At 35.1% G+C, this 25,610-nt stretch overlaps 2 protein-coding genes and 2 non-coding genes across 6 annotated transcripts; 3 read left to right on the forward strand and 1 right to left on the reverse strand.

The window, feature by feature from the left end:
- The first annotated feature begins 3,402 nt into the window (after positions 1–3,402).
- LOC127798010 (uncharacterized) lies at positions 3,403–17,098 on the forward strand. The gene is made up of 4 exons (XM_052331283.1): positions 3,403–3,881; positions 15,859–16,120; positions 16,433–16,500; positions 16,641–17,098. The coding sequence occupies exons 1-4, from the start codon at positions 3,750–3,752 to the stop codon at positions 16,935–16,937; spliced, it is 759 nt and encodes a 252-aa protein (XP_052187243.1). The 5' UTR covers positions 3,403–3,749; the 3' UTR covers positions 16,938–17,098.
- A 903-nt stretch (positions 17,099–18,001) lies between these two features.
- LOC127798581 (U6atac minor spliceosomal RNA) lies at positions 18,002–18,126 on the forward strand. Its single transcript, XR_008022444.1, has one exon. It is a non-coding gene; the product is annotated as a U6atac minor spliceosomal RNA (small nuclear RNA).
- Positions 18,127–18,586: 460 nt separating this feature from the next.
- On the reverse strand, positions 18,587–21,433 carry LOC127796235 (protein PATRONUS 2-like). Of its 3 annotated transcripts, XM_052328281.1 has the most exons (6): positions 21,266–21,433; positions 19,779–19,849; positions 19,523–19,681; positions 19,223–19,459; positions 19,063–19,118; positions 18,587–18,939 (listed from the first exon to the last, which is right to left on the reverse strand). In XM_052328281.1, exons 2-6 carry the CDS (start codon positions 19,834–19,836, stop codon positions 18,766–18,768), a joined length of 684 nt encoding a protein of 227 aa, XP_052184241.1. In that variant the 5' UTR covers positions 19,837–19,849; positions 21,266–21,433; the 3' UTR covers positions 18,587–18,765. The 3 variants fall into 3 exon arrangements, with proteins under 3 accessions (XP_052184241.1, XP_052184239.1, XP_052184240.1); XM_052328279.1 differs by having other exon boundaries at positions 19,223–19,681; XM_052328280.1 differs by having other exon boundaries at positions 19,223–19,681; positions 19,779–19,872; positions 21,266–21,426.
- A 222-nt stretch (positions 21,434–21,655) lies between these two features.
- TRNAL-CAA (transfer RNA leucine (anticodon CAA)) lies at positions 21,656–21,739 on the forward strand. Its single transcript has one exon. It is a non-coding gene; the product is annotated as a tRNA-Leu (tRNA).
- The last annotated feature ends 3,871 nt before the right edge of the window (positions 21,740–25,610 follow it).

Consider the following 25,610-nt stretch of genomic DNA (forward strand, 5'->3'; position numbering starts at 1 on the left):
TATTCACATTACATGTGTCTTGCGGTGGCCTTGTCCCAAATTTTTGGTAATCTCAATTTATTATATTATGCACTAACTATAAGTTAAAATATAGAAATGCCATGGGTAATATTATAAAAAGTAATAAAAAAAATCTATAATTTTTGCACATCATTTGCAAGAAGCGTGTGAATGTACACGTGACCAATAAATCCATTGATTGACATGTCAACACTTTTTAAAGTAGTTGAGCTTGCCTTCGCTCTGGCTAAATTGTTGTGGAATGATAGAGCCATTTTGTTTACCCTTTTAACGGTGTGACCATCACCCTCATTATTTTTTGTGAGGGTGAAAAGTAACGAAACATCATAAAATAATTTTTAATTACCGTTTCATTATTTTTCACCCTCACAAAAACAGTGAGGGTGATGGTCACTCTCGTTAAAGGGGTGAACAAAATCGCACTCCAAAACTAAGAGCATTAACGATGGAAGAAACTTGGTGAAAGAAATTAAGATATATAATAATGAATATACAATCTTAGAGATGATGGTTTCCACTTAAAATTAAGATATCAAATAAATATACTCATTTTAAGTTAATGTTTAGAATAAATACTCATAGCAATAATAAGGAAGGAGAATAACACATTTTGTATAAAAATTATTAGACAAGACTTGTGTAATGCCTAATATATATGTGTGAATGTTTTTGTCTAAATATACGTTGATACATGGATATGTGTGTATGTATAAAATATTGTAAAATAATTATTTTTTAATATAATTTATTTATATTAAGGGGGTATTTGTTAAAATAAGTAAGTTAAGAGGTATCAAGATAAGCTTGAAATATATTCTGAATCAAGATATGAAATGATCAAGATAATGGAAAGCATTCAAAGATTTTTATCAGAGTATTTGTTAAATTTTTTGGAATCCATTGACAATTGTATTTTTTCTTTTTATGTGTTTGTTAATGCATATTATAAGTACCAATATAAGAGTTTTTTTTACCAAAATATCCCTATTATTAAATTTATAATTAAAATACTATTTTATGATTGATATGAATTGTCAAAAAAATTAAAAATTAAATTAAAAATTAAATTAAAAATAATATTTTATTTTCTAAATTCATGTTCAAAAATAAATTTGAAAAGAGTTAAAAAGTAGAAATAATTATTATTAGAATTACAAATTGGTGAAATGATAATAAAATATAAAATTAAATAAAATAATTTAAAAATTGGTGAAATAAATTATATTAGTTAGTAAAATATATAGAGAGAAAGATTTAAATTTTAAAAATCAATAAAATGAATAATATCATTTAAATTTTAAAAATTGTCAAAACATATAACAATTTAGAAATACATTAAATAAATAAGTTTTTTTAATAAATTTAAATATTTAAAATACATTAAATGGCATTAACTATTCTATAAAGGGCATATAAGTAATTGAGCCTTATCTTGAAAGAGACAGATAAATTTATTTGATAAGAAAGGTCGAATAAATTTATCTTAAAATGAGAAGATGAGAGATCGCGTAAGTTTTTTCAAAAATTATTATATAAATTTAATAAATACGTTGAAAGTATCTATAATACTTATCACATTTTCTCCTTATCTAATAATTTTATAGAGTACACTGAGGATAAGTTCAAAATGAAACTGTAAGATATATCATAAGAAATATCAAAAACTTTTAAAAATTATAAAAGAGTTATTTATTATCAGTCCCCCACGCAATGACAAATGTATTATTAAAAATATATAAATATTTGTACACATTAATAGTTGGCATGATGGATTATAAAACTCACATTTGTTTGTTTAGATTTTTCAAGTAATGCTTAGGCCTAGCACACCTTGCAGTTTTGAGTTGGAATACTATAGGTGTGCGTGTGAATATTTTTATATGTTAACAACGATAGACTAAAAAGAGAAAGATCTTATTTTAAATTATGATTCTCTGTGTTTTTTTTTATTTTGTAATATGTAAATATAAATATATATTACTCTTCATCCAAAGTGTCTTATTTACTCTGATGATAAAAACACCATTTTAATATATTTTTTAATGATAATAAATAAAATATATATATAACTTATACGTATCTAAATTTATACACTTTATTAGCAACACATATCTAAGGACAATTTCTCAATATTTTTTCACATAATCTACTCGACAAAAACAAAAAATATAGTAATTATATATTTTTTATATTATCAAGATTATAAAAATTTTAAAAATTATTCGTTTAACTTGTCACGACATAAAAAACATAATTATTCTATAAAAATATATGTAACTTTTATTGAATCGAATCATTTGGACTAATAATACAAAAACCTTTATTAACTCTTGAACACGACGACAATGTAATGACTTAATGCAGATCATAAAAGGATATTAAGGTTATATGAAAATGAAGAGATAAATAAAGTAAAATGAAGGTTAGTCATTTGTATATAAAGTATGAGTCGTTCTACAAAACCTGACGGGCCTACCGAACGGCTCACAGAAGGGGGCCACAGGAACATTGATAGGACTTATGACTCTTGTGGAGCAATGACGTTGGGCCAACTAGGCTGACCCTCACTTATTTTATTTCAGTCAAGTCCAACCCCATACACGGGCATCTAGCCCAACACTAGGGCCCATAGCACTTTTTGGATGATTAGCCAATATATTTCAACTTATTTTGAAATTAATTTTAAAATTTCAACTTAACATCACCGACGCTTATATTTATAATAAATTGACATTTCTTATATTCAAGCTTGACTTAAAATTATAGATTATAGAGCTTAGTAATGAATTTTATTATTTCATTTATCTCTATATATTATTTTTTTCTCAATCACTCTATCATTATACTTGTTAAATATATTTTTTTATTTAATGATCACTATAAATAATTCCATGAATTAAATAACATCCTCTTATCCCATGAATTTTGATTCCTCTATTGGGAGAATATTTAGTCCAATGATTTAACCATTCTTATTTTTTGAATATTTAATTAAACAAATACGTCAATAAAATATCAAATTCACTATTTTATAATTACTAAAATATATCTTAACAAAATTTTTTGTACCTTCAAGAATGACTCTTAAGAGATATTATTTTTTTTCTTGACATATAATATTTTCATCTCTACTTTAGAGACATTATAGAATTGATCATACCATCGTCAATTATGATTTATAGTATTATTTTTTTATTTAGGTCAAGTCTTTGTTGAATTTTCCAAATTTTGAATAATGGATCCAATGAACAGAATATTCATTGCACGGCGACTTCAGGGTAACTTTTTTTTAGCCGTTGGTTGGATGATGATGAACGCGCATGACTTCGTGGGCCCGCATTTATCCAACAAATCGCGGTGTCATCATCGCTTCCGCCGTTTCCGTAATTTCCCCCAACAAAACAAGCCCCATCCTCGCCTTGGAAGTTCAAACCAAACGGCACATCGTGTAAGATCTACGGGAAAGCCAAATTTGAGCATTTTGAGGGCCCTCGACAAGGCAATTAAAGAAGGCGAATGGCTGACATTGATTATAATCAACTATTGTGCCGTTTCTTGATTTGAATTGTATTAATTTCTTCGTCACAGCCAACTGAGACGAAGCGAGTCCCGAGTGTGTATATAGAGACACGGAGAGGTTTAGGGTTTGTTGGATCAGTTTCGGTGTGCGCGCGCGCGCGTGTGTGTGAGAGAGAGAGAGGAGGCGGATAATTAAGATTTGGAAGAGGATGGAGGTGATGCTCCACATATACGACGTGACGAATAGTGGTTCAGATAAGACCAACAACACCATTGTTAACATCAACAAGATCTTCAAAGATCGTATCGGCCTCGGCGGCATCTTCCACAGCGCTGTTCAGGTCTCTCTCTCTCTCTCTCTCTCTCTCTCTGTATGTACACACAAACGGAATACACATGCATCTGCTTATGTGTATGCGAAAGCCTCGAAATATTGAATAAAACGCGAGATCTAGGGTTTTAATTCGTTAATCGGTCTCTGATGTTGTGGTGTTCACTTTGATGGTCAGGAAGTTTTAAGTAGTTCACGAATGACAAGTTAGGGCAGCGGTTCGCTTGTTGATTGAAAAATTTAAGTGTTTTGTACCCAAAAAAAATGGGAAAAAAATTTCAAGTGTTTGAATTTTTCATGTTGATTCGTGTACTCTGTTTTATAGCACTGTTCATATCAGGTCAACATTTAAGAGCTTTTGATGTTCGGCACTTAGTTTCTAGTGTTTTTAGCTAGTCTGAGATGTAAATATGTTACCGAAAGCATACATACTATGAGTAATCGTTAGAATAAGCTTAAGCGTCGGTTGTTATTTTCATTGATTGCTATGTATCCTCATTGAACACTTTGAACCTGATAATCAAACTCCACAATTTCAAATGTTATATTCCTTGAACACTTCCTCTCCACTAATAACCAACTTTCTAATTTGATTCAGTCTCATATTAAAATTTGGTTATTTGTAAGAACTTATTCTTTCCCCTTTTATGATTTACAATGTCTCAGATTTGTGTTTCCGACTAATTCCTTCATAGACCAAAAGCCTATCAATTTCATGTCAGCTCCCGAAGGTCTGACTGGAAATTACTCGATTGCTTGAATGATAGAGAGAGAGAGAGAGAGAGAGAGAGAGAGAGCAGAAGAGTTTAGGAAGGGGAGAGAGAGAGTTTAGAAATTCAGAGAATATTCATTCATTGCCTAATGATGGGGAATGATGAGCTCTTATATATAATTGATCCCATACCTTCCCATGTGTGGTAACCACTTACCGTTGCTGGGAATGTACCAGCTGCCCAATGCGGTAACAAACAAAATACAACTCTCTACTGCATACTTTCTAATATGCTACTTCCTACCTTTGGTATATTGCAATTACAATAGCAACCCCCCTATCTCGTTAGTACATTGTCATGACCCTAGGATTTAGCTAGGGTCTTAGAAGGAATTGGAAGGAATTCGGGGAAGAAACAGAGAAGAATTAGGGAGAAAGTAGGAAGAAATGAGAGGGAGAATGGAAAAGAATTGTAGAGAGAAATCAGAATTTCATTTCATCAATTCATGCATATCCTCTCCTCTTACAATGGGCCTTTTTATAGGCATAGTAGCTAGTTAACTAATTTTTAACAGCATCCTAATAGCACCCATGTGCTCTAACTTGTAAAAATATCCTAACAAACCATTGCACCCTTATTACAATGATGCCCTTCTATTATTTCTTGTGTCATGACATACATGACAATTACCCTTCCCTTCAAAATTTTATTGTCCTCAAGAAATGTTGAGAAGACCTGCTGCTTGAGGAAATTGCTTGAGAACATCTAGGAGATATTCCCAAGTGTTGTTGTTGAGATGGAGGTTAGACCATTGGACAAGAACTTGAACGATTGGAGCCCCTTGCCTGTAGATGACCCTTCTATCAATTATAGCCTTAGGCTCCCTTGCATTGCCATTAGAATTTGGAAATGAGGGTAGAGCTGGGTTGATTGGTTGCGCTCTTGCTGCCTTCTTGAGGAGTGATATATAGAAGACCGGATGTATGTTGGAGTTTTCCAGTATCTGTAGTCAATAGGCCACACTTCCCACTCGTGCTAAAATTGGAAACGGGCCATAGAACTTCGGGTTGAGCTTTGAGCTGGCCTTCTGAAGCAGGGCTTTCAGATGGCCTGGCTTAAGCTTCAAATATACCAAGTCTCCCTCCTGAAATTCTTTTTCACTTCTCCTTCTATCAGCAAATTGTTTCATACGGTTACTGGAATTGGCCAATTCCGTTTTGAGCACCTGAAAGGCCTATTGCCTTTACTGTAGGTAGGCATGGGCTGTTATTGTAAAGGAGCTTCCCAATTCTAGTAGCAAGGGTGGTTTATACCCATACAAGGCTTCAAAAGGGGATCTTTTGATAGAGTTGTGGTAGTTGGAGTTATACCACCACTGAGCCAGCGCAGGCCACTTATGCCAAGTCCTTTGCTGTAAGAAACAAGCACAACGCAAATATGTCTCTAAGCATTGGTTTACTCTTTTGGTCTAGCCATTAGACTCCGAGTGATAGGCTGTTGACATGTTGAGTTAAGCTCATCAATTCCTTCCACGGTAGGCTGGTAAAGATCTTGTCCTGGTTGGACACTATCGCTTTAGGGACTCCGTGTAATTTTACCATCTGATTCAAGAACACCTTGGCTATCTCTTGAGCTGTGTAGGGATGGGTCAGGTCTATGAAATGGGCGTACTTCGTAAACCTATCCACTATGACCATAATGTAGTCTCGCCCTTCTGACTTGGGTAAGCCCTCAATGAAATCCATTGAGATACTTTCCCAAGGTCCTCCTGGTACATACAAGGGCTATAACAACCTTGGAGTGGCCACTGTTTTTGATTTGCACCTTTTACAAACATCACAACCATCACATACCTTTTTAACCCTGGCCAATGGAAGAGCTATTTGACCCTGTGATAAGTATTAACTATGCATGAGTGTCCTCCCATCGGTGAATTGTGCAGTGCCTCCAAAATCTTCCTCTTCAAACTCTCATCCTTCCTTATCACCACCAGCCTTCCTTGGTACTTGATAAGGCCATTGGTTAAGGTATATCCCTGCCTGGCATTAGGATCCACCACTAGTTGATGTAGAAGCTCCTAAATGTTCTCATCGGTCTCATAGCTTGAGGTCACTTCTCGATACCAATCTGGAACTACTATTGTAAGGGCAACAGAGTTTCCTTCTTCATGGCACCTAGATAATGCATCTGTAGCCATATTTTCCTTCCCCTTTCGGTATTGGATTACATAATCCAATTCCATTAATTTGGTCATCCCCTTACACTGCAACTGTGTATGCAACTGCTGCTATAGTAAAAACTTCAAGCTCTCGTGGTTTGTTTTGATCACAAACTTGTTCCCTTCTAAGTAATGTCTCCACTTGTCTATAGCCATCCGTACTACAAGAAGTTCCTTCTCATATATGCTCAACCTGAGATGTTGAGGAGCTAATGCCTAGCTAAGAAAGGCCAGAGGTCTGCCCTCTTGAACCAACACGACCCCAATTCCATTAGCACTAGCATCCGTCTCCAAGATGAATGGCTTGTCGAAATCTGGTAGCTCTAAGGTTGGCACCTCACTCATTGCCTGCTTAAGCTTACAGAAGGCCTTCTCTGCCTTATCATTCCATTGAAACCCATTCTTCTTCAGTAGTTCTATTAATGGTCGGTTGATTACTCCGTAATCTTTGACAAATCGACGATAATAACCGGTCAACCTCAAGAATCCCCTTAAACCCTTAACATTCTGAGGCCTTGGCCAGTTCACCATTGCTATTACCTTGCTAGGGTCAATGCTTACCCCGGCATTAGATATGATATGACTTAAATACTCCACATGTCTTTGTGCAAAGGCACACTTGGACTCCTTAACATGCAATTTATTGAGTCTAAGGACCTCAAAGGTGGTTTTCAAGTGGTCTAGGTACTTGGCAAATGAGGGGCTGTAAATTAGAATATCATAAAAAAGACTAGAATAAATTTATGCAAATAGGGTCCAAAGATTTGGTTCATCAACACCTGAAAGGTAGCTGGGGTGTTGGTGAGTCCAAAGGGCATTACCTTGAATTCGTAGTGCCCTTGGTGAGTTTTAAAAGCTGTTTTAGGAATGTCTTGGGGCTCCATCTGAATTTGATGATACCCTGATTTGAGGTCTAGCTTAGTAAAAACGGATGCATGTTTCAATTCGTCAAGTAAGTCTTCCACAATGGGTATGGGAAACTTGTCTTTGATGGTTATGGCATTGAGTTGACGATAGTCCACACAAAATCTCCATGAACCATTATTTTTTTTGACAAGCAATACAGGTGATGCAAATGGGCTATGACTAGGTTGGATGATCGATTTTTGCAACATGTCTTTAATCAGCTTTTCGATTTCGGTTTTCTGTTTAGGTGGGTAACAGTAGGATCTCACATTAATTGGCTCAAAGTTGGGTTTAAGGTTGATAGTGTGGTCATAGGGTCTCTTAGGTGGCAGGGAGTTAGGCTTGGAAAAGAGGTCCCTAAACTCAATTAAAAGCATGTTGAGAGAGTTAGTTTTGTGTATCTTCCACTAATCATGTGAGTGGCTGCTCATAGTTATAGCCAATTCTCTTTCTTGCTCTTGCCTTCCCTTGGTGGGTTCTAAGGCATGGATGGAGAATTGTTGTGCCACTTGGGAGAACTTGCTTTTGAGCATTCTTTGTAGCCTCTTCCCTGATATCATCTTGCACACTCTCGATTCTTGGTTGCCAGTTATAATCCTTCTCTTCCCGTCTTTCTCAAATGTCACCTTTATTTTATTGAAATCAAAGCTAATAGGGCTCACCCCTCTCATCCAGTCCACTCCAAGCATCGCATCACATCCCTCCAACTTCAATAATCTCAAATCTGCCACGAATTATTCTCCATTCATCTCCCAACAAAACCCCAAGCATGTTAACTGACTTAAAACCTTATTACTGTTTGCCACTGTTACTGAAAGAGGGTAAGAATTTGAGACCTCATACCCCAACTTCTTTTCCATGGTTTCATCCAAAAAACTATGGGTACTCCCACTATCGATGAGTACTTAAGGGACAATTGTGGGCTCTTCCTTCCACCTTAATAATCTTATTGTGTGCCAATCCCTTTAATGCATGTAGGGAGATCTCTCCTTTATCCTCCCCCTCAACCTCAGAGTTTTCTTTTGCTACTTCTTCTTCGTTATCTTCCCCTTCCAGTAACAAGAGTTGGCGCCTGCACCTATGTCCTTGGAAGTATCTATCTCCACATCTATAGCATAGGGTTGCTTGATGCCTTTGTTCTATTAACCTCCCTCCCTTTGTTGGATTAGGGGCTGCAGGGGGTAATGCCAAGACACCTTTGCTACTGTGCCTTACCTCCTTTCCTACTGCCCTATTTTCAGACTGCTAACCCCCTGTGATCACTCCTTTCACTTGACTCCTCTGCTTCTTCAACAGTGCCTGAATGGTCATTTCTTGCAATCTTGCACTCTCTGTAGTCTACTCATAGTTTTGAAAGGCGATAGGAGCATCGAGGCGCAAAGGGTCCTGGATCCTGAGACTTGAGGCGCACGAGGCGAGAGTACGATTAGCTTGAGCTCCTGGCCTCCTCTCCCGTATATTTTCTCCCGTCACTTTAGCTTCAAACCCAAACTCCGATGTCTCCACTGGTCGGTGCTCCATTCCTGTTTCGGGAAGAATAGGCTCCAACCTCTCCCTGTGAGGAAACTCAAGTGAGAGTCTTACTGGTTGTTGGGATGCGAACATCCTCATGAACTGGTGCATCTGCTTCCGAAGCAGAGCACTCTGTTCCTGGTTCTCCCCCCACCACATCTCCATCGCCTGATCAATGCAAGCATCAACCCCTGCTCCAACAAAGGATTCGAGAGTCCCCATTCTTGTTTGCATCTCCGTCATTGTTGCGGTCACTTGCTACAACTGGGACTCCATTTGTTTCATCCTCGTTCCATTAGCCATGGTAATAATTTCTCACAATTCGATCGACGCCCAAGAGCACTGCTTTGATACCAAATTGTCAGCTCCCAAAGGTCTTACTAGAAATTACTCGATCGCTTGAATGATTCGAGAGGGAGAGCAAAAGAGTTTAGGAAGGAGAGAGAGAGAGTGTGTGTGTGTGTGTTTAGAAATTCAGAGAATATTCATTCATTGCCTAATGATTGGGAATGATCAGCTCGTATATATAGCTGACCCCATCCCTTCCCATGTGCGGTAACCGCTTACTGTTGCTGGGAATGTACCAGCTGCCTAATGCAGTAACAAACAAAATACAACTCCCTACTGCATACTTTCTAATATGCTACTTCCTACCTTTAGTATATTGTAATTACAATAGCACCCCCCTATCTCATTAGTACATGACATTTCATTGTTCTTACCTGCCTCAACACCCTTTCAGGCTCCTCCAGCTAGAAGGCCCTACCCTCTTTCTCATCTAACAACTTAAAATTCATCAAGGATCCTCTTAATTCTAACTTTTTCCTTCTCGAGAACTCCCATTTCCGCATCCTAAGTTCTCCTTTTCAGCTTTTTTCAGTGAGTTGGGACTTAGGAGTGCGATTAACAATATAGTATGCCAACTCTGAATGTAATTCTTGAACCGTGGGGCTACAAGAAACAAGGTGCTAGAACCCTTTATAAGCACTAAATTGCTTGCACAGCTTTGGGGCCCTCATAATTGGTAAATGAGGACAAGTATTCACCTCAGGGATTTTCGAGGGTTGCAGTAGTTGCCTAGTGAGATGGTAAATTTTTTGTCTGGTCAAGGGACAAGGTGTGCTTAAAAATTTTTAGGCAATGAATTGCCCATACTCTTTCAAAGCCTTTAGAGACACTGAATTTGACACCCAACGTATTTAGCAAATATGGAGGGTATATAGTAGATGGGAGGATTATAACATGACAATGAAACAGATGGATCCTAGAAGCATTGGACTTGGGGTTGAGCTCTTCAAGAACACTGTTTCCTTGGTCAATGTGGGATTCTTCCTCCATGATTCCTTAGTAGCCCAGATGTTGACACTTAAATAATTTTGGACACTTCCAGCAATTGAAACTTGGATCAGAATTTGTTCAGCTGCTACAAGACTCCAAAACTGTCTGTTGGAAGAATGATAACTGTGTGGCCAAGAGTAAGACTGCACCTCTGGATCTTTAGCTCTCAAAGAAGATTGATGCACATCAATGATTTGACTTCCAAAATGAGCTTTGTGTTTTCTCTATAAGTTCTATATTATTTGTGTAACTCAACTCTAGGATTCTGTGCCCATATTTAGAAAATTCTAAAGCTGCTAATTTCTTTGATTGGTTGCTTTTTAAATATGACACCAAAAAGTTTAGAAGATCACGGTTGCATGTCTTGATCATTCTAAGCCTGCAATGAAGTCACTGCGAACATTACCCAATGTATACATTTTATGGCATCTGTGACTATGGTTAAGTCAGTGAAGTCACAATGAGGTTACAACAGGTTTTGGAAATTTGCCGAAATGTTTCAAACACCTTGTAAAACTCAATTAGGTCATTCTTGGTCAAAACTTGCCAAAAACAAATTAAGCAAAATTGACATGTTATGTCACAGAATATGCCAAGACAGAATCAAGAAGTTTACTGCCTAAATTGGCTGCAGGATTTTGGTGCCCTAGAGTTAGCAAAAGTGCATGGATATTTGACATTTCAGAGGTGTTGCATCATCACCATCATTCATCATCACAGGTCTTATGCCCACTAGACGTGTTGCACAAAATTCAAAAATTTAAATTCATATTAGCTTATTTGCATGTTCATACTCTTGACTTACTTGACATTTTGTGCTTGACTAAAATTTATGTGCTAATAGTGGTCCTTTTCAAATCATCACTAATTTGACTTGTAGATATGGTAAGATTTTGACTCGGTCAAGAAATGAGATGCCCCTAGAACCCTTCATGAGAAATCAATAGGCTGCATGAATTCCAAACTCAAGAAATAGACTTTTTTTTTTTTGGGGGGGGGGGGGGGGGGAAACTTGTTATCCTAAAAAGATAATATTATTTTAGTTTTTGTTTTCTTTTGTCAGTAGAAATAATGGTTTCAGCATAGTGAAGCAATGGTGAACTCTGAGAATGCTTTATAAGCACTGGTTTATTTGCATGATTTTTGGGTTTTACAGTTATCAAACTTAGGTGGTCATAATGCTGGGACCTTTTTAAGGGTTGTGCAACTTGTTTGAAGAAAAAGCAGGGTGCTGGCATGGTATAAAAAGCAGGTGTTTCCAGATCCTTTTTTATAACTTAATTGATCTCACAATTTCATGGCTTTAGAAATAACAAATGTTAGGGGAATTTTTTGCTTGTGCCAATTGCCCTTGAGATGTAGTAAGGAGGACCCTTGCCCTTAAGTTCTCAACAAATAATGCAATGCCTTTTTTTTTCTCTTTTCAATTATTTTACTATTATTTTCAGGGCTTTTTATGGTTAGAATTGATCTTGAAGTCAAGTGACATAGGATCAAGTTTGGAAATTAACTCTATAGTCTATAGTAAATATTGACCTAGATTATATGGCTTACATTTCATGACATCTGAAATCCAAGATTCCATTTGTTTGATATCTTCTTTGTATCAAAACTGACAACAAACTTTAAGTTCACTTCATTTTTGAGCACATTGTACTGAAACTGTTCATCAGGCAGAGATTGCTTTTAAACAAGCAAGCAGAAATGCAGACCAAATATTAATTGTTTTGGGTTTAGGATTTTTGGATCTCTGGCTAGAGATAGAAAATTAAGACCTTGTTCTCTTTGCTGTTTTCAAACCGTTTTCAGTTTTTCAAAATAGTAAAAATGTGTTTATTTTCATAATTTTAAAAACGCATTTTCGAAAACAAGGAAAATTTTTATAAATAAAACTCAAAACAATAAAAAGTTGTTTTAACTGTTTTTATCACAAACACGTTCAAAATTTTCAAAACACGAAAAATGCTATAGAGAAAAAGAACGCGTTTTCAACAATCTCAAAACAGACACTCAAAACATAAAATTGAAAATGAATTCAAAACTTATAACTGAAAATTGAAATACGAAGAGAACAATCTCTAAGGTTTTAAATGTGATTAGATGTAATCCAAGATGGATTTGAAATTTGGTATCAATGAAGTCCAGCTGCATTGAGGTTCTTGCCTGAAATTCTATCTAATTTCAGGTGCATATAATCCACTACCTGCATAGTTTAAATGCAACCACTGTTAACTATTTTGATAGATATCCACATTTATGTGGGTGGATTAATTTTCTGAAGCTGGTGTGGGTTTAAGACTATCTGATACAATGTTTTCTTTTAAGCTAGATTATGATACTTATGAAGCCTCCTCTTTCTGTATTTTTACCCAGATTTTGAATATCTACTCAGTCTACTCTTCTCTTTGTTTTCAGTGAATCTATATGAAGTATATATTACATCCAGGAGAAGTTTGCGCACTCTCTGGAAAAGAGGGGGTTACCTAATTTAGGGTTCTGTTACAAAAGAAGTTTGTTCAAGAAAATATGGAATTAGTTTATTATGCAACTCATTTGAGCAATGAAATCTATATGCCACCCAGATGATCTTCCTATTTCGCGACTATTGATTAGTTTTGTCATCTGTATACAAAATTGGGAAGCCATTTTTCATGCTTCCTATTACTTGCTGCACTCTGGCCTATCCAAGATGTTGTGAAAAAAGTTTGGTGATGCAGGAGCAGTTTTTTTTTTTTTTTTATTTGGTTAATTATGCTTAATATTTAAGTTATTAGGTTTTGAATACTTTTTATTTATTATCTTTAATAAGTAGTCATGTGACTAGTGTATGACTCTTAAAATAGATAGATTCCTAAGATTGGATGGATTCCTTGTGATCAAGGACTAGGATTCCTTTGTGATCAAGGATTAGGATTAATTGTAGCTGTAACTAGTATAAATATTAAATAACCATTTAAGAGACTTTGTTGGCGGCCATCTTTTTATTCTATTTCAACTTTTTGAGGTTTTCTTTAACCTAATTTTACAGTCTTCATTCCAGAATTGATCTTCCTTGCATACTGCATCATTTGGGAAGCTCAATCAGACTGTCCTTTGGACCATGAGAATGGAATGTAGAGTATGGCTTTTTTGGTTTCTAATGAAAGGGAGGTAGGAGTTTAATTCTCAATGAAATGCCCATCTGTGAACGCTATGTCCTTGTAGGTGGTTCAGATTAAGTTTAGGATAGTGCGGGTAGGTTATCTGAGTAAGGGGATGATCTAATGATCCAATAAAATAGCAAGGGAATGTTTAAAGCCATCATGAACAGGGATCGAGGTCAGGAGTTAGCAAGAATAACACAGTTGGCTTCCTTTTTAGGATCTCTAGATGTTCAGAGGGTCTGAAAGCATTACAAAAAAATGCATCATAGGTTCCTATTTTTGTGTGCATGTTTGAAATTATACACGTGTATATGATTATAATGCATCTTTGTGCTTATGCATGTGGAAGAGCCTCTTCCCTGTTGAACAATTCTTCACAATATTGCCATTGATTGAGAGTTTAGTAGGGTTTTGTATGCAACTGGTTTATCTGTTTATCCTCTTTGATTCAGATAACGTGATCTCTGTTGTAAACTTCATCATTTTCCTCCTCTTCTGACTGCTATGGTTAATATAATTGTTTATATATGACATTCTTTCCAAGAGTTAATCCTAGCTGTAATTTTATTATTTATAGATCTAATGCTGACCAGATATCATTATGTGGTTTAGAAAATGAGAAGTAACAGTTTTTCTTGGTAATGTTAACTTATATGCATTATCAGTATATGCAATCTATCTAGACATTGATATTAGAACTCCATTCTCTTCCCCTTTTGTTGCACTGTGTTCTTTTATATTTAACACTTCAATTATGTATCTACAATAGAACATGATGCCAAGTGCGAGCATATGCAGCATTAGTTATATTGCACAACCTGCTATATGACATGCACATTTTAGTATGCTGCTATATAATAGCAAATGGAGTGTCCTTGGACGGCAAGATGTATAAGGCTTCTTATTTTGTGTGGATCTTTATATTTTGTACAGGGGTGGCAGGCCCCTATATGCATTCTATTAATGTACGTATATATTTTGCTAATAACAAAAGCATTACCTGTGAGTATGGTGCTAGAATAACACTGGGGAAGTAAAAACCTTTCACATATGATTATATTTCTGATATTGTATCTATTACCGAAGAAGCATCAAGACACAAAAATGGGACACACTGGTTTTGAAAATTAAGGTTATGGATAAAGCAAAACAATAATATTTTTGTATATTTTTACTAGTAATGGTTATGAATATAACAACCAAAAGATACTCAAAATTGAGAAATATCATTAATCTAATATAAAGATAGCATTCTATTGTTGATAAATATTACTAATCTAACCTAATGGTACAATTAAATTCCTAAAATGATAATATGAACATCATTCAACATTCAATATATAAAAATAAAATAATAATTATTGTTGTAGTTTTAACTTTATCCATTTCATGTTTTTTATTCATTACCAAAAAACTTATTGTTTTTGTAAATTTTATGCTAAAAAAAGTTTTAAAAACTTTATTGAAAACAGCAAATGTCCTTAGGTGTGTTTGCATACACATGTCAAAAAAAAAAAAAAAAAAAAAATAGAAATTAGGATATCTCTTTTGGTTTGTTTGACATGTTTCTTGCATGTTTGACGAGTATCCATGTCTAATATATTTGGACATAGGAACAAGAACCAACACGAACATTCATGCTTCTGAGTTCGACACCATCTGATCTTATTCTGATTTACTCTTATTTTAGCATCTGCTTTAATATGAGAAAATTTTGATCAAATTGAACTTACATTATCGTTGTTCCTTAAATGAAAGAACAGTTGGAAATTCACCAACGACCAGTTGCAATTAACATTTGAAATACTGAAAACTTTAGCAGTGACCTAGGAAATTCTCAATTGTCAGAAGAACTCACCAAAAGCCCTAGGAAACATCTGTTCTGTTTACCTGATTTGGCCATACAATGTTAGCATTGCATATTTATACTTGTTTTCTGCAGAGTAGTAAAAACTTTTTATATTTGTGGATTGTGGTGTGTCTATTTAAGTTCACATGTTTAATTTGTTTTAACCGTTTAATGAGGCTGAAGGCCAACCTTCATTAACCATGTTATATACAATGTGTAATTCTATATTATCAGTAATACATTGCTTCTAATTTCAGTTCATCTGGAGATCTTGTGTCTTAATTGATGAAATATATGATGGATGACAGGTATATGGAGATGAGGAATGGTCATTTGGGTACTGTGAACAAGGTTCGGGAGTTTTTAGTTGTCCCGCTGGAAAGAATCCAATGTATACACATCGTGAAAGCATTTTTCTTGGGAAAACAAACTTTTCGATATTCAAGGTTAATCAGATCCTGAGAGAACTAACTAGGGAATGGCCTGGATACTCATATGACTTGTTATCAAAAAATTGCAACCACTTCTGTGATGAGTTCTGTGAAAGACTTGGTGTGCCTAAAATTCCTGGTAATTTGCATTCTATGCCGTCCATTGACATCCTTATTGTGCTTTTCTTTCTATTTTATATTTGCAAAACAGTTAACTATAAGTTGAATTAACATATCATCATCCTTACTGTTCCTAAAAAATTTGCTATCATTACACATTATCAAGTTGCTTAGGTCTTCCATTTTATGATTCCTTACTTTGGGTTTTCCTTATTGTGCAACTGCAAACAACAAATATATAACTAATTCTTTTAGTTTGATTGATTCATGAATGCTTCTATCATCATCATTTTCCAAAGTAGAAGGTGTGTACTCATAGCTTCAGTAACAGGTTGGGTAAACCGGTTTGCCCATGCGGGTGATACAGCCGTGGAAATAGCAGGAAATACAGCATTAAAGGTGAGATGTTCATGCTTTTCTATTGCATCCAGGACTTGAAGTTCTCTTTGCAGTACAGGCATTGCTCTTGAACATGCATATTAATATCACTGTTCGTAAGCGAATGGTTTTATCTTGTCGTTGTGCTGATAAATTTGCAGTTCAGACAAGCTAAAGCAGAGATTGTGTCGGCCAGCAAAGTGGCGTACCGTTTCCTTGCAGGGGTTGCATCCAACTCGGCTGTCGCTCCCGAGTCCCCAGGCAATTCCAATAGAGGGACTAATAGATTCCAAGCCACTTGGTTCAAAAGCCTGATTGCTTCTGGTGCAAAGCCATCTACTAGTTCAGATGTAGAAGAAGACCACGAGGAGCAAATAATTGGACAAGGGCAATGCCAACAGCATCGGCACAACCCAGCAGAAGCACCCTTGCGGCAGAATGCAAGGCGTGAATCGTGATATTTGAAGAAGTATCATCCTGGAACAATCTTTTTTTTCTTGTATACTAATATACTCTAGTCAAACCATGTGAATTAATTGGCCCAATTATTTCTTGTGAAGATGCAATGTAAAATGTTAAGGTGACACGACTGTTAAAATTTTCCCATTTCTGCCTGCAAGCACAAGTTCCATTGAAAAAGATTCCCGTTTGTTATACAGGCAAGTTGGATTCCTCCGCTTCTTAACCCTTGAGCAATTAATTGACTTCCATGTGTAATGTTTTCCAATAAATTTTTATAACAGTAGATATGAAATTTAATCCGGCCTTTCTAAGGTTCTATTCTGATTAGAGAGGGCCAATGGTGGTTGGTGATGTTTCGGGCAGGGATTTAGAATTCTTAGAATCAACTTGATTTGATCAGAGACGTGGCGAGATGCAATTAGAGTGGATCAACAAAATAGTAGGGAGATTGATAATTCTTGGAACCAATTTAATTTTGGAGTAGGCAAGAGAGAATTGTTATGTTACCTGATGTAGCCAGTGAGGGCGGGCGTGCTCTCCTCAACCCCTTTGTTAGCTTATGTCGGGTGCGTCCTCCTGAACCCTCCCCTTGTTAACTTATGTCATGTAACATATTATTATTTCTGGACAAGAATGAGATTTAATCTAACTTATTATAAAATCATCCCAGACAATGATATTTATGACTTTTTTTGACACTTAGAATTGATGGTCTGAAATTTACCTAATTATTAATTTAAATTATAAATGATGATTAAATATTATTATTTTTTATAATATGAAACAAATTTATTCAAATTAAATAGTTTTTGTTGTCAATTTTTTATGGACAATAAATTTATCGAACTCTCAATTACCCCGATTTTAAAACAACATTGTCATGAATAAATGTGTCAAATAAACCACCAGCTAAAGGGTCGGCCCACCATGGCCTACAGGCTAGGCCAGTTTATTTATTAATTTATTTTCATTTCATCTATTTGATTGTTAGGTATCCCACATCGACGAGATAGCAAACCCCTTTAGCACTTTTTAAGAAGATAGACAAGCAAGGCAGAGCGTGTTCGGTAGAAGGAGAGATGGTTGGCATCTCCCCTGACAGGGACGGGAACAGCCTTCGGGCTTACCTGTTACCACACATCCGGTTAAGGCTTCCCACTTCGGTGGATCTAACCAAATTTTTTTCCAGGCCTAACCCATTAAAAATAATTAACTACTTTATTGCACTTATTTTTCATAATTTGAACTATAAAAATATTTTAAATATCTCCACTAATTTTTGGTTTTCACAGCCCAAACTATAAAAAATAAATACAATTCAAATTAAAAACAGTCAATCTATCTCTCTCTCTCTCTCTCTTTCCCACACACACACACACATTTTCATTAATTAAAAGGACTCCCCCCAAAGAAACTCTTACCTGTTTTCTCATTTTACTTATGACAAGCAGCTTACTGAATATTTTTACATAAAAAAATTACAACTGTTTTACATGTATAACAATTTTAGATTAAAACAATTATCTGTTTTTGTCTTCATTATTGTAGACACAATCTCCAAGACTCGAGATTATAACAACAATGTTAGAAAAACAGATCCAGATACCGACAATAATGTTGATCATCCACGAGATTCCAGATCATTCCAGATCCACTTTTAACTATGATTTGTTCATTAAGAAAAGCGGGTAAAAAGCAAATAGCTGAATACACAAAACTAGCAGGTCTTGTTGGCTCTATCCAAGGACCAACTACACAACAAAAGAATTATCATAGGATAATTCCAGCAAGCAGCCAAAAAAAAAAACGTCTCGCTAAGAAGCATCAGTGCTTCTGCAGTTTTGGTGCCTTCATCAACATGAATTTGGGCGATTCAGCCTTCCACTGAGGTTGAGGCGATTTTGGACTTCCATGGGGAGTCTTTTTCCAACGATGTTCGTCTTCGTATGGGAGTTCTGAAATCTCTTCCATTTCCAAGTACCTGGGAGGACTCTCCGGCTGAAAGAGTACGAAGAAAAAGTTATCGTGGTCGTGTGATCCATATTTTGCTTGATTAAACCGAAAAAGGCAGAGAAAACAAGAATTACGAATGGAGGATGAAATGTGTACTGAGTTACTAACCTTCAATTTTACTGGCAAGGGGGAAACCCGCGGAGAGGCCACGTGCATGGTATTATCTGTGCCACAATGCAAGGAGCAGCAAATAAGCAAACATGGGTTTCTCAAAAGCAAGAGAGAGAGAAGAAAGATTTGTCGGGCAATGACAAGGTCGTTATAGTACCTTGATCCAGCCCAATTATCTCCAGAAAGTATTTCATGTTCGGGCCTTTCAGCTGTGCTTTGACACATTCCTGATGATTATGCAGAAATCCTTCCTCTGCAACGTTGTTGGGAAGAATTTGATCTTCAGCAACAGCACTCAGCTTCTTACCCGTCTTTTTCGATGCTTGGTGAATATGTTGTTTCCCATAGTTGGTAAGGTCCCCAAGTGCTTTCCTACCACCAGCTTTAGCTGTTTCTGCAGCCTTAGAGACAGTTATCTTCTCTCCCAAAGAAGATTGCAGTTTAGAGGAAACAATACCTTCTCCGACGGAGATTGTATTCTTCCAGTTTTGCTTCTTTGCAGTCTGGAGAGAGGAAGGCCTCCCAGAGTTTGATATATCATTCAGCGCTTTCCTTACACTAAGCTTTCCATTCTTCTCTGCCTTCGAGAAACTGGTCTTTACTCCAAGAGGAGCCACTAATAGGAGACATTAACCAAGTTAAACCATGCTGACAACCATGTAATCGGAACTACAGACGGCGTTGAAAATGATAGGGAATGATGGAATTTTTACCATCATGATGAACATTTAGATTTTGGTCTTGAATTGCCCTTCCAGCTTGAGCTGCCATTGATGTTTTTTTCCTAGCAAAAAACAGTTCAATTTTCTACAAGAGGTGAATTCTGACGTGCATAAGCAATCAACATGATGGTATCAACGGAAATCAAATGTTTGTCCACTCCAAAATTACACAAGTTGGCGTAAAGATAAACTTTAAAGCTAGTAGTAACATCAAACCATTAGCAAACACAATAACTTGGCGCTGCTATAGTAACATAACAAAATAAAAACGAAATGAAAACTACTGACCTAGAAAAGATACTAAGAACAAGGTTAGACATACTAGCACAACTCCTGCCAATTTATAAGTTAATTAAGAACCTCTTACCTATTTGCTTTCTCTTCCAGTGGAGCCCAATGCTTGCCAATGGTCACAAAGTCTAGACCATTAATAAGAATTCTAAATCCATGGATTACATAGCTATATTTTCATATTGACTTTATATTAACTACTGGGCACTCTGCACCAGCCTCTTTTTCATTCTCTAATATGATGAATCCACTAAGGCAGTGTGGTTTTGTTTACTCACATTCCAGTATCACTATAAATTCTTCTTATGTGTGTATTCTCAATGCATGAAGCAGACAAAAATAAACATTATTAAACACCGACCATAACAAATAAACCCCTTCAGATCAGGTCCCAGTGATAATAAAACCATATTTCATCAGATCAGGGCATTCTCCAAAAACCAATTTTAAGTTAATGTTTACTACTTATTCTTTAAAACCATACGAAGTAACACAGTTTTGTGTTGAATTGAAAACATCTAATCTTCAGTTCATTATTTCAAGACATTTACTGCATGGTATATCAAATCCGACAGCACATAAAAAGTTATTTATCAACCATTACTCATAATTCCAAGAAGAAGCCCCCCTCGAAGTATCCAGAACAACAGAAAGTAAACCGCGACTACTAAAATAGGAAATCAAGAAAAAGAGGAGGCGTGCCGAAAAAACGAGGAAAAGAAGTAAAAATTGTCAGCTTATATGGTCACATATGAACTATATTTATGATCCCACCACAAAAAAAAAAAAAAAAAAAAAAAAATCAAGAATATAATTTACCAGCAAGTGCAGGAAAACACAAAATTAGGGTTTGCCTAAAAGAGAAAAGAAACATTTATGTAAATATAAAAGCACTACCAAGGATCGATTTTCTTAATCCGAAATAGGGGGCGGAGGGGTGGAGGAGATTACGTACGCACAATCAAATAAACCTTTAGGGTTTGAGAAAAATAACAGAGATGGAGAAGGGGCTTTCGAACAGAGATCTTGGTTATAACAAAAGGCAAGAAAAACACCAAATTACCGCCCACTCTCCCACCGGAGAAACAGAAAGGAAAAGGGAATAAACTTCACAGACACATGCTTTTCACCTACATTTTCCTCGCAACCAAACATTGGACTACTAGGGTTTAGGAAAGTGAACTCACAGGCGATTAACTTGTCTATTAGGAGTGAATTTTGCCGCTTGCTCGAAGTATATTTACGTCGCTCTCGCCTTTTCCCCAATAATCGTCCGTTTTCTTTCGCAGATTTCTCTTGGCTTTCTTTCTCTTGGTCCTGGGAAGTGTGCTTTTTTGTGAACGCCTTGAAATTGCGTCCTCTTATATGCAAAAGAAGACGGGGGGGTCGCAACGGTCACTTTTGGGGTTGCTTTCGCTTAATTACTGTAATGCCACTGCATACCGTTGGTACTTGTGTGGGCTTTTTCGGAGAGGAGCCCAGCCCACAGGGTCACTTTTAGACAGCACTAAATGAAAATTAAAAAATAATACTAATAATTATTCATATAAAATTATTATTTGCACAATGTGCAACCCGTCAGGATGGCCGAGTGGTCTAAGGCGCCAGACTCAAGTTCTGGTCCTCGTGAGAGGGCGTGGGTTCAAATCCCACTTCTGACAGTACGCATGTGTTTCAATTTTTTGGGCATTTGACATTGCATTTGCAGTCCAACCAATTTGTCTTTATATTTTTTTCTTCATATAGAGAAGCTTTAATAACTTCATTTATATAATTTATTTTGCATATGTATGTATATATATCAATGTCTACTTAATATTCATAATTACGTACATATTTAAAAAATCAAGGGGAAAAATGGAGAAGACTAAAACAAACACTATAAAACACCATCTTTCTATTTCTTTTTATTTTTTTTTGGACTATCACTTTGGTGAAACAAAAATACCCAGTAGGAGCATTTTTTGTTTATTGCTTTTCCAAAAAAATTTAAAACAATAAAAGAAGTCAAAAAAACAAAGACGTTTGTTGTTTGTTCCTTGCTCCCATTTGGCTGAAAAAATGGGAGAAATTCTAGGTGGACATGGAGATGGCAGATGGGAGGGTCCTCTTGTTGTCCAGTAAAAAGTGGAAAAACTACATCTCATCTAGCTTGGATAAAAAACAGTCTAGCACTAAAAAGGAAAACAGCGTAAAGGGGAGCGGAGCCAAACACAACAGATATACCTCAAATGCAGCTTGGACTGAAACTTACAGGAAAACGGGGGAAAGTGTAAATTAAAAAAAATATAATTTATAGTTCAAACATAATATAATTAAATATAAACAATAAATATAACTTTCATAATGCATTCAAATAAATATAAACATAAAATTCACAATGCATTCAAATAATCATCAACAATATTTACAAAGTTATATTATTGTTTCATGACTTGGTAATTAAACACAAATAATAAATTTAGAAAATAAAATTAAATATAATACAATTTATAAAAGTTCATCTAATTTATCATTCTTTTTCTCTATGAATTCATTAACATCTTTACCAAAGAATACATACTTCAACTCTGATTTATTTACAAACAGATTATCAAACTCGAGAACACTTACATTTTTTATACTTTCAAATTCATCTTTACCTACATCCCACATCTTTATCTTCCTTTCATAATATTGAGATGTGTTTATTGATAAAAGACAAAAAATATTATAATTGAAGACCAAATCTTCTGTACCTTTTGGAGTTAAATAGCCCATTTTTAAGATAAAACTCAACAAACTCTTTATTAACAATCACACTATCTTCATTGAGAAAAAGTACTTAATTCTTTTTTTAGAAACTTCTCCATCCATATGTGTGGGGGTATTCTATCTTCTTTCTTTTGAAGCCATTTATCACTATAATATCTTCAAAAGATAAAATTAATAAAATTTTAAAAATAAAAAATAAGTAATATACCAAGTAATGAATTAGAAAGAAATAGAGATTGAATTTGAAAATGATCTTAGGTTCAATGAATGAGCTATGCAATGTAATGAGTACTATATTTTGTCCAATAAACAAAGAAGAATATGATAAATGACATGATAAATGATGAAAAATTATTTGGTAGCTTTCCTTTATGATCATAAATAACTTTCTTCATTTTGAAAGTCATAAAATCTTACTTCTCATAAACCAAATGAATGCATGGCTTGTTTGTATCACAAACTCTAATCATGTCATAACTCATAAATAGGTGTTATGAAAGCAAGAATATAATTAATTCTTCCTCACAAATATTCATTCACAACCAATTCACGAACAAGTCAAACTTTTCCTTGGTTATCATCTCGATATTGTGCTTATCCATCACTCATAACCATTATTTTAAGTGCACGTTTAAGAAATTTAAATCTTTTAAGCATGATAACAATAAAAGCAAATCAAGTGTCATCAAATGCAAGCAACTTCAAAGAATTAAACCAATTGAACATAGCCAATCTCATTAAATGATTCATTATAAGATTTTTATGATCAAAGTATTTTCATGCACTTAAGTGATCCAATAACACTCATCATGTGTCTCTTGATTACTTTTTAAATTCTTAGTTTGACATATATTCTTCAAAGCAAGATTAAGTGTATGGACAACACAAGAAATTTAATAAATATCTGAAAACATACCTTTGATGATTTTCTTACCTCCTTTACAATTAGTAACATTATCAATAATGATTTGTATAATTTTTTGGTGACTAACTTCATCTATTACCTCTTTTATTAAATTAACAATAAATTATTTATTCTTTACTTTACCTGAACAATTCACAATTTTAACAAACATAGGACCATTTTTAGAAACAACTATAAAATTAATCAAAGACCTTCTTGTGAGTCACTACAACCACCAATAATAATGCTAACTCCCTTTTTTAACCAAGTGCTTTTAATAGGTTACAACAATTTTTCAATATTTATCTTTTCTTACTGAAGTAATGTAGTTATCAACTTATTATAAGTCGGAGACATAACTACCTAATGGATACGTAATAGCAAATAAATAAGAACTCAAATAACATGAGTTTTTAGTAAGATTAAAACACAAACCTTTAGTATAGAACATTCTAACAATTTCAACATCTAATTGTATTCTAATTTACACATCAAAAGCTCCAATAATAGGTGAATCAATTATTCTTCTTTTCTTTAACTATTCTAACTCTTGATTCATGTAAAGAAAAAGAAGATCCCAAAAAAACACTACTAATTGGTAAAAACACTTGCTTAAGTTGTAAATTTGACAGCCTCCTTACAACTTTTCTTTCAACTTTTTTCATTTCAGTTATAATTTCAAGACTAACCATTTTACAACAAACAATCACTCTTCCATTGATATTTAATAAATAAGTCCTAACTCTTGTGTATATCCTAAATTTTTGTAAACCACAAAAGTTACAAGTTCACTTCCAACTATCTCTTTCTTTTTTCATTTTCTCAATTCTAGTCGCATATTTTCATAACAAACTATTTTATTCATCCTTATTTTTTGATACAAAACTACTGCAAAATCTTGAACTCGAAGTTGAATGAACCATATGATCTATGTAGAAGAGATGGAACAAGAGGGGAGTAAATAACAGGGACAGCCTCAATATCAAGTATCACCAACCATAAGCAAGAAATTTGTCTCTATTCTAAAAAAAAACCATCACTATAAAAGATTATAAATTTATAACAAGTAACAATGACAGCAACATCATAGTAGAAGCAAAAAATGTGAACTTATAGTTACAAACTTATAGTCTTACAATTACAGGTAGGAATCAGTCACGACGAATTGAGCATCAAGCGGCTAAGTAGAGCACCAACTATTGAGCTACAAAATCGACGACAACAAGAGCACCAAGCACTAAGAAATCAACGACAATGGCAAAAAGGAACAACCGGTGATCGCAAGAGAATCGAGGCTCAATCAATAGCGACACAAGCACCGAGCAACAAGAAACAATCGACGACGAGTGCAAGAAGGAATGATGGCATAAGGGAACAACTGCAAGAGAGAACGACAACCGAAAGACCAAGACTTGACGATGGCAACACGAATACTAAGCAACAAGAAACAATCATGACGAGTGCACGAGGAAACGATTAAGAAAAGGAACGATCGCAAAAGGAAACAACCACCACAAGATAGAGACTCAATCAACGATGACACGAATATTGAGCAAGCAAGAAAAAGTCAAATGATGACAGCAAGCAGGGGCAACGATGAGAATGCCCCCAAAACGGTTCGCCAATTACAAAAACAACCTAAAAAATGTTTCAGGCCATCTGACATTTTCAAAATAAAAAATGTCTCAAAAACGCCAAAACATCTCTCAACGGTTATCTGTCATCTAAAGTGGCTCTTGCAATGATCAATTTACTCCATGACAAGTATAAGTTGGGAATCTAATTCTTCCCACCGCTTTTGTGTGTGGCTATTTGTAGTTGTTTCATATGCACCAAAAACAAAATACGATAAACCATTGATCTCTTGAGATCAG

The sequence above is a fragment of the Diospyros lotus genome, chromosome 3, assembly GCF_014633365.1.
Source record: "Diospyros lotus cultivar Yz01 chromosome 3, ASM1463336v1, whole genome shotgun sequence".
NCBI classification, from domain to species: Eukaryota; Viridiplantae; Streptophyta; class Magnoliopsida; order Ericales; family Ebenaceae; genus Diospyros; species Diospyros lotus.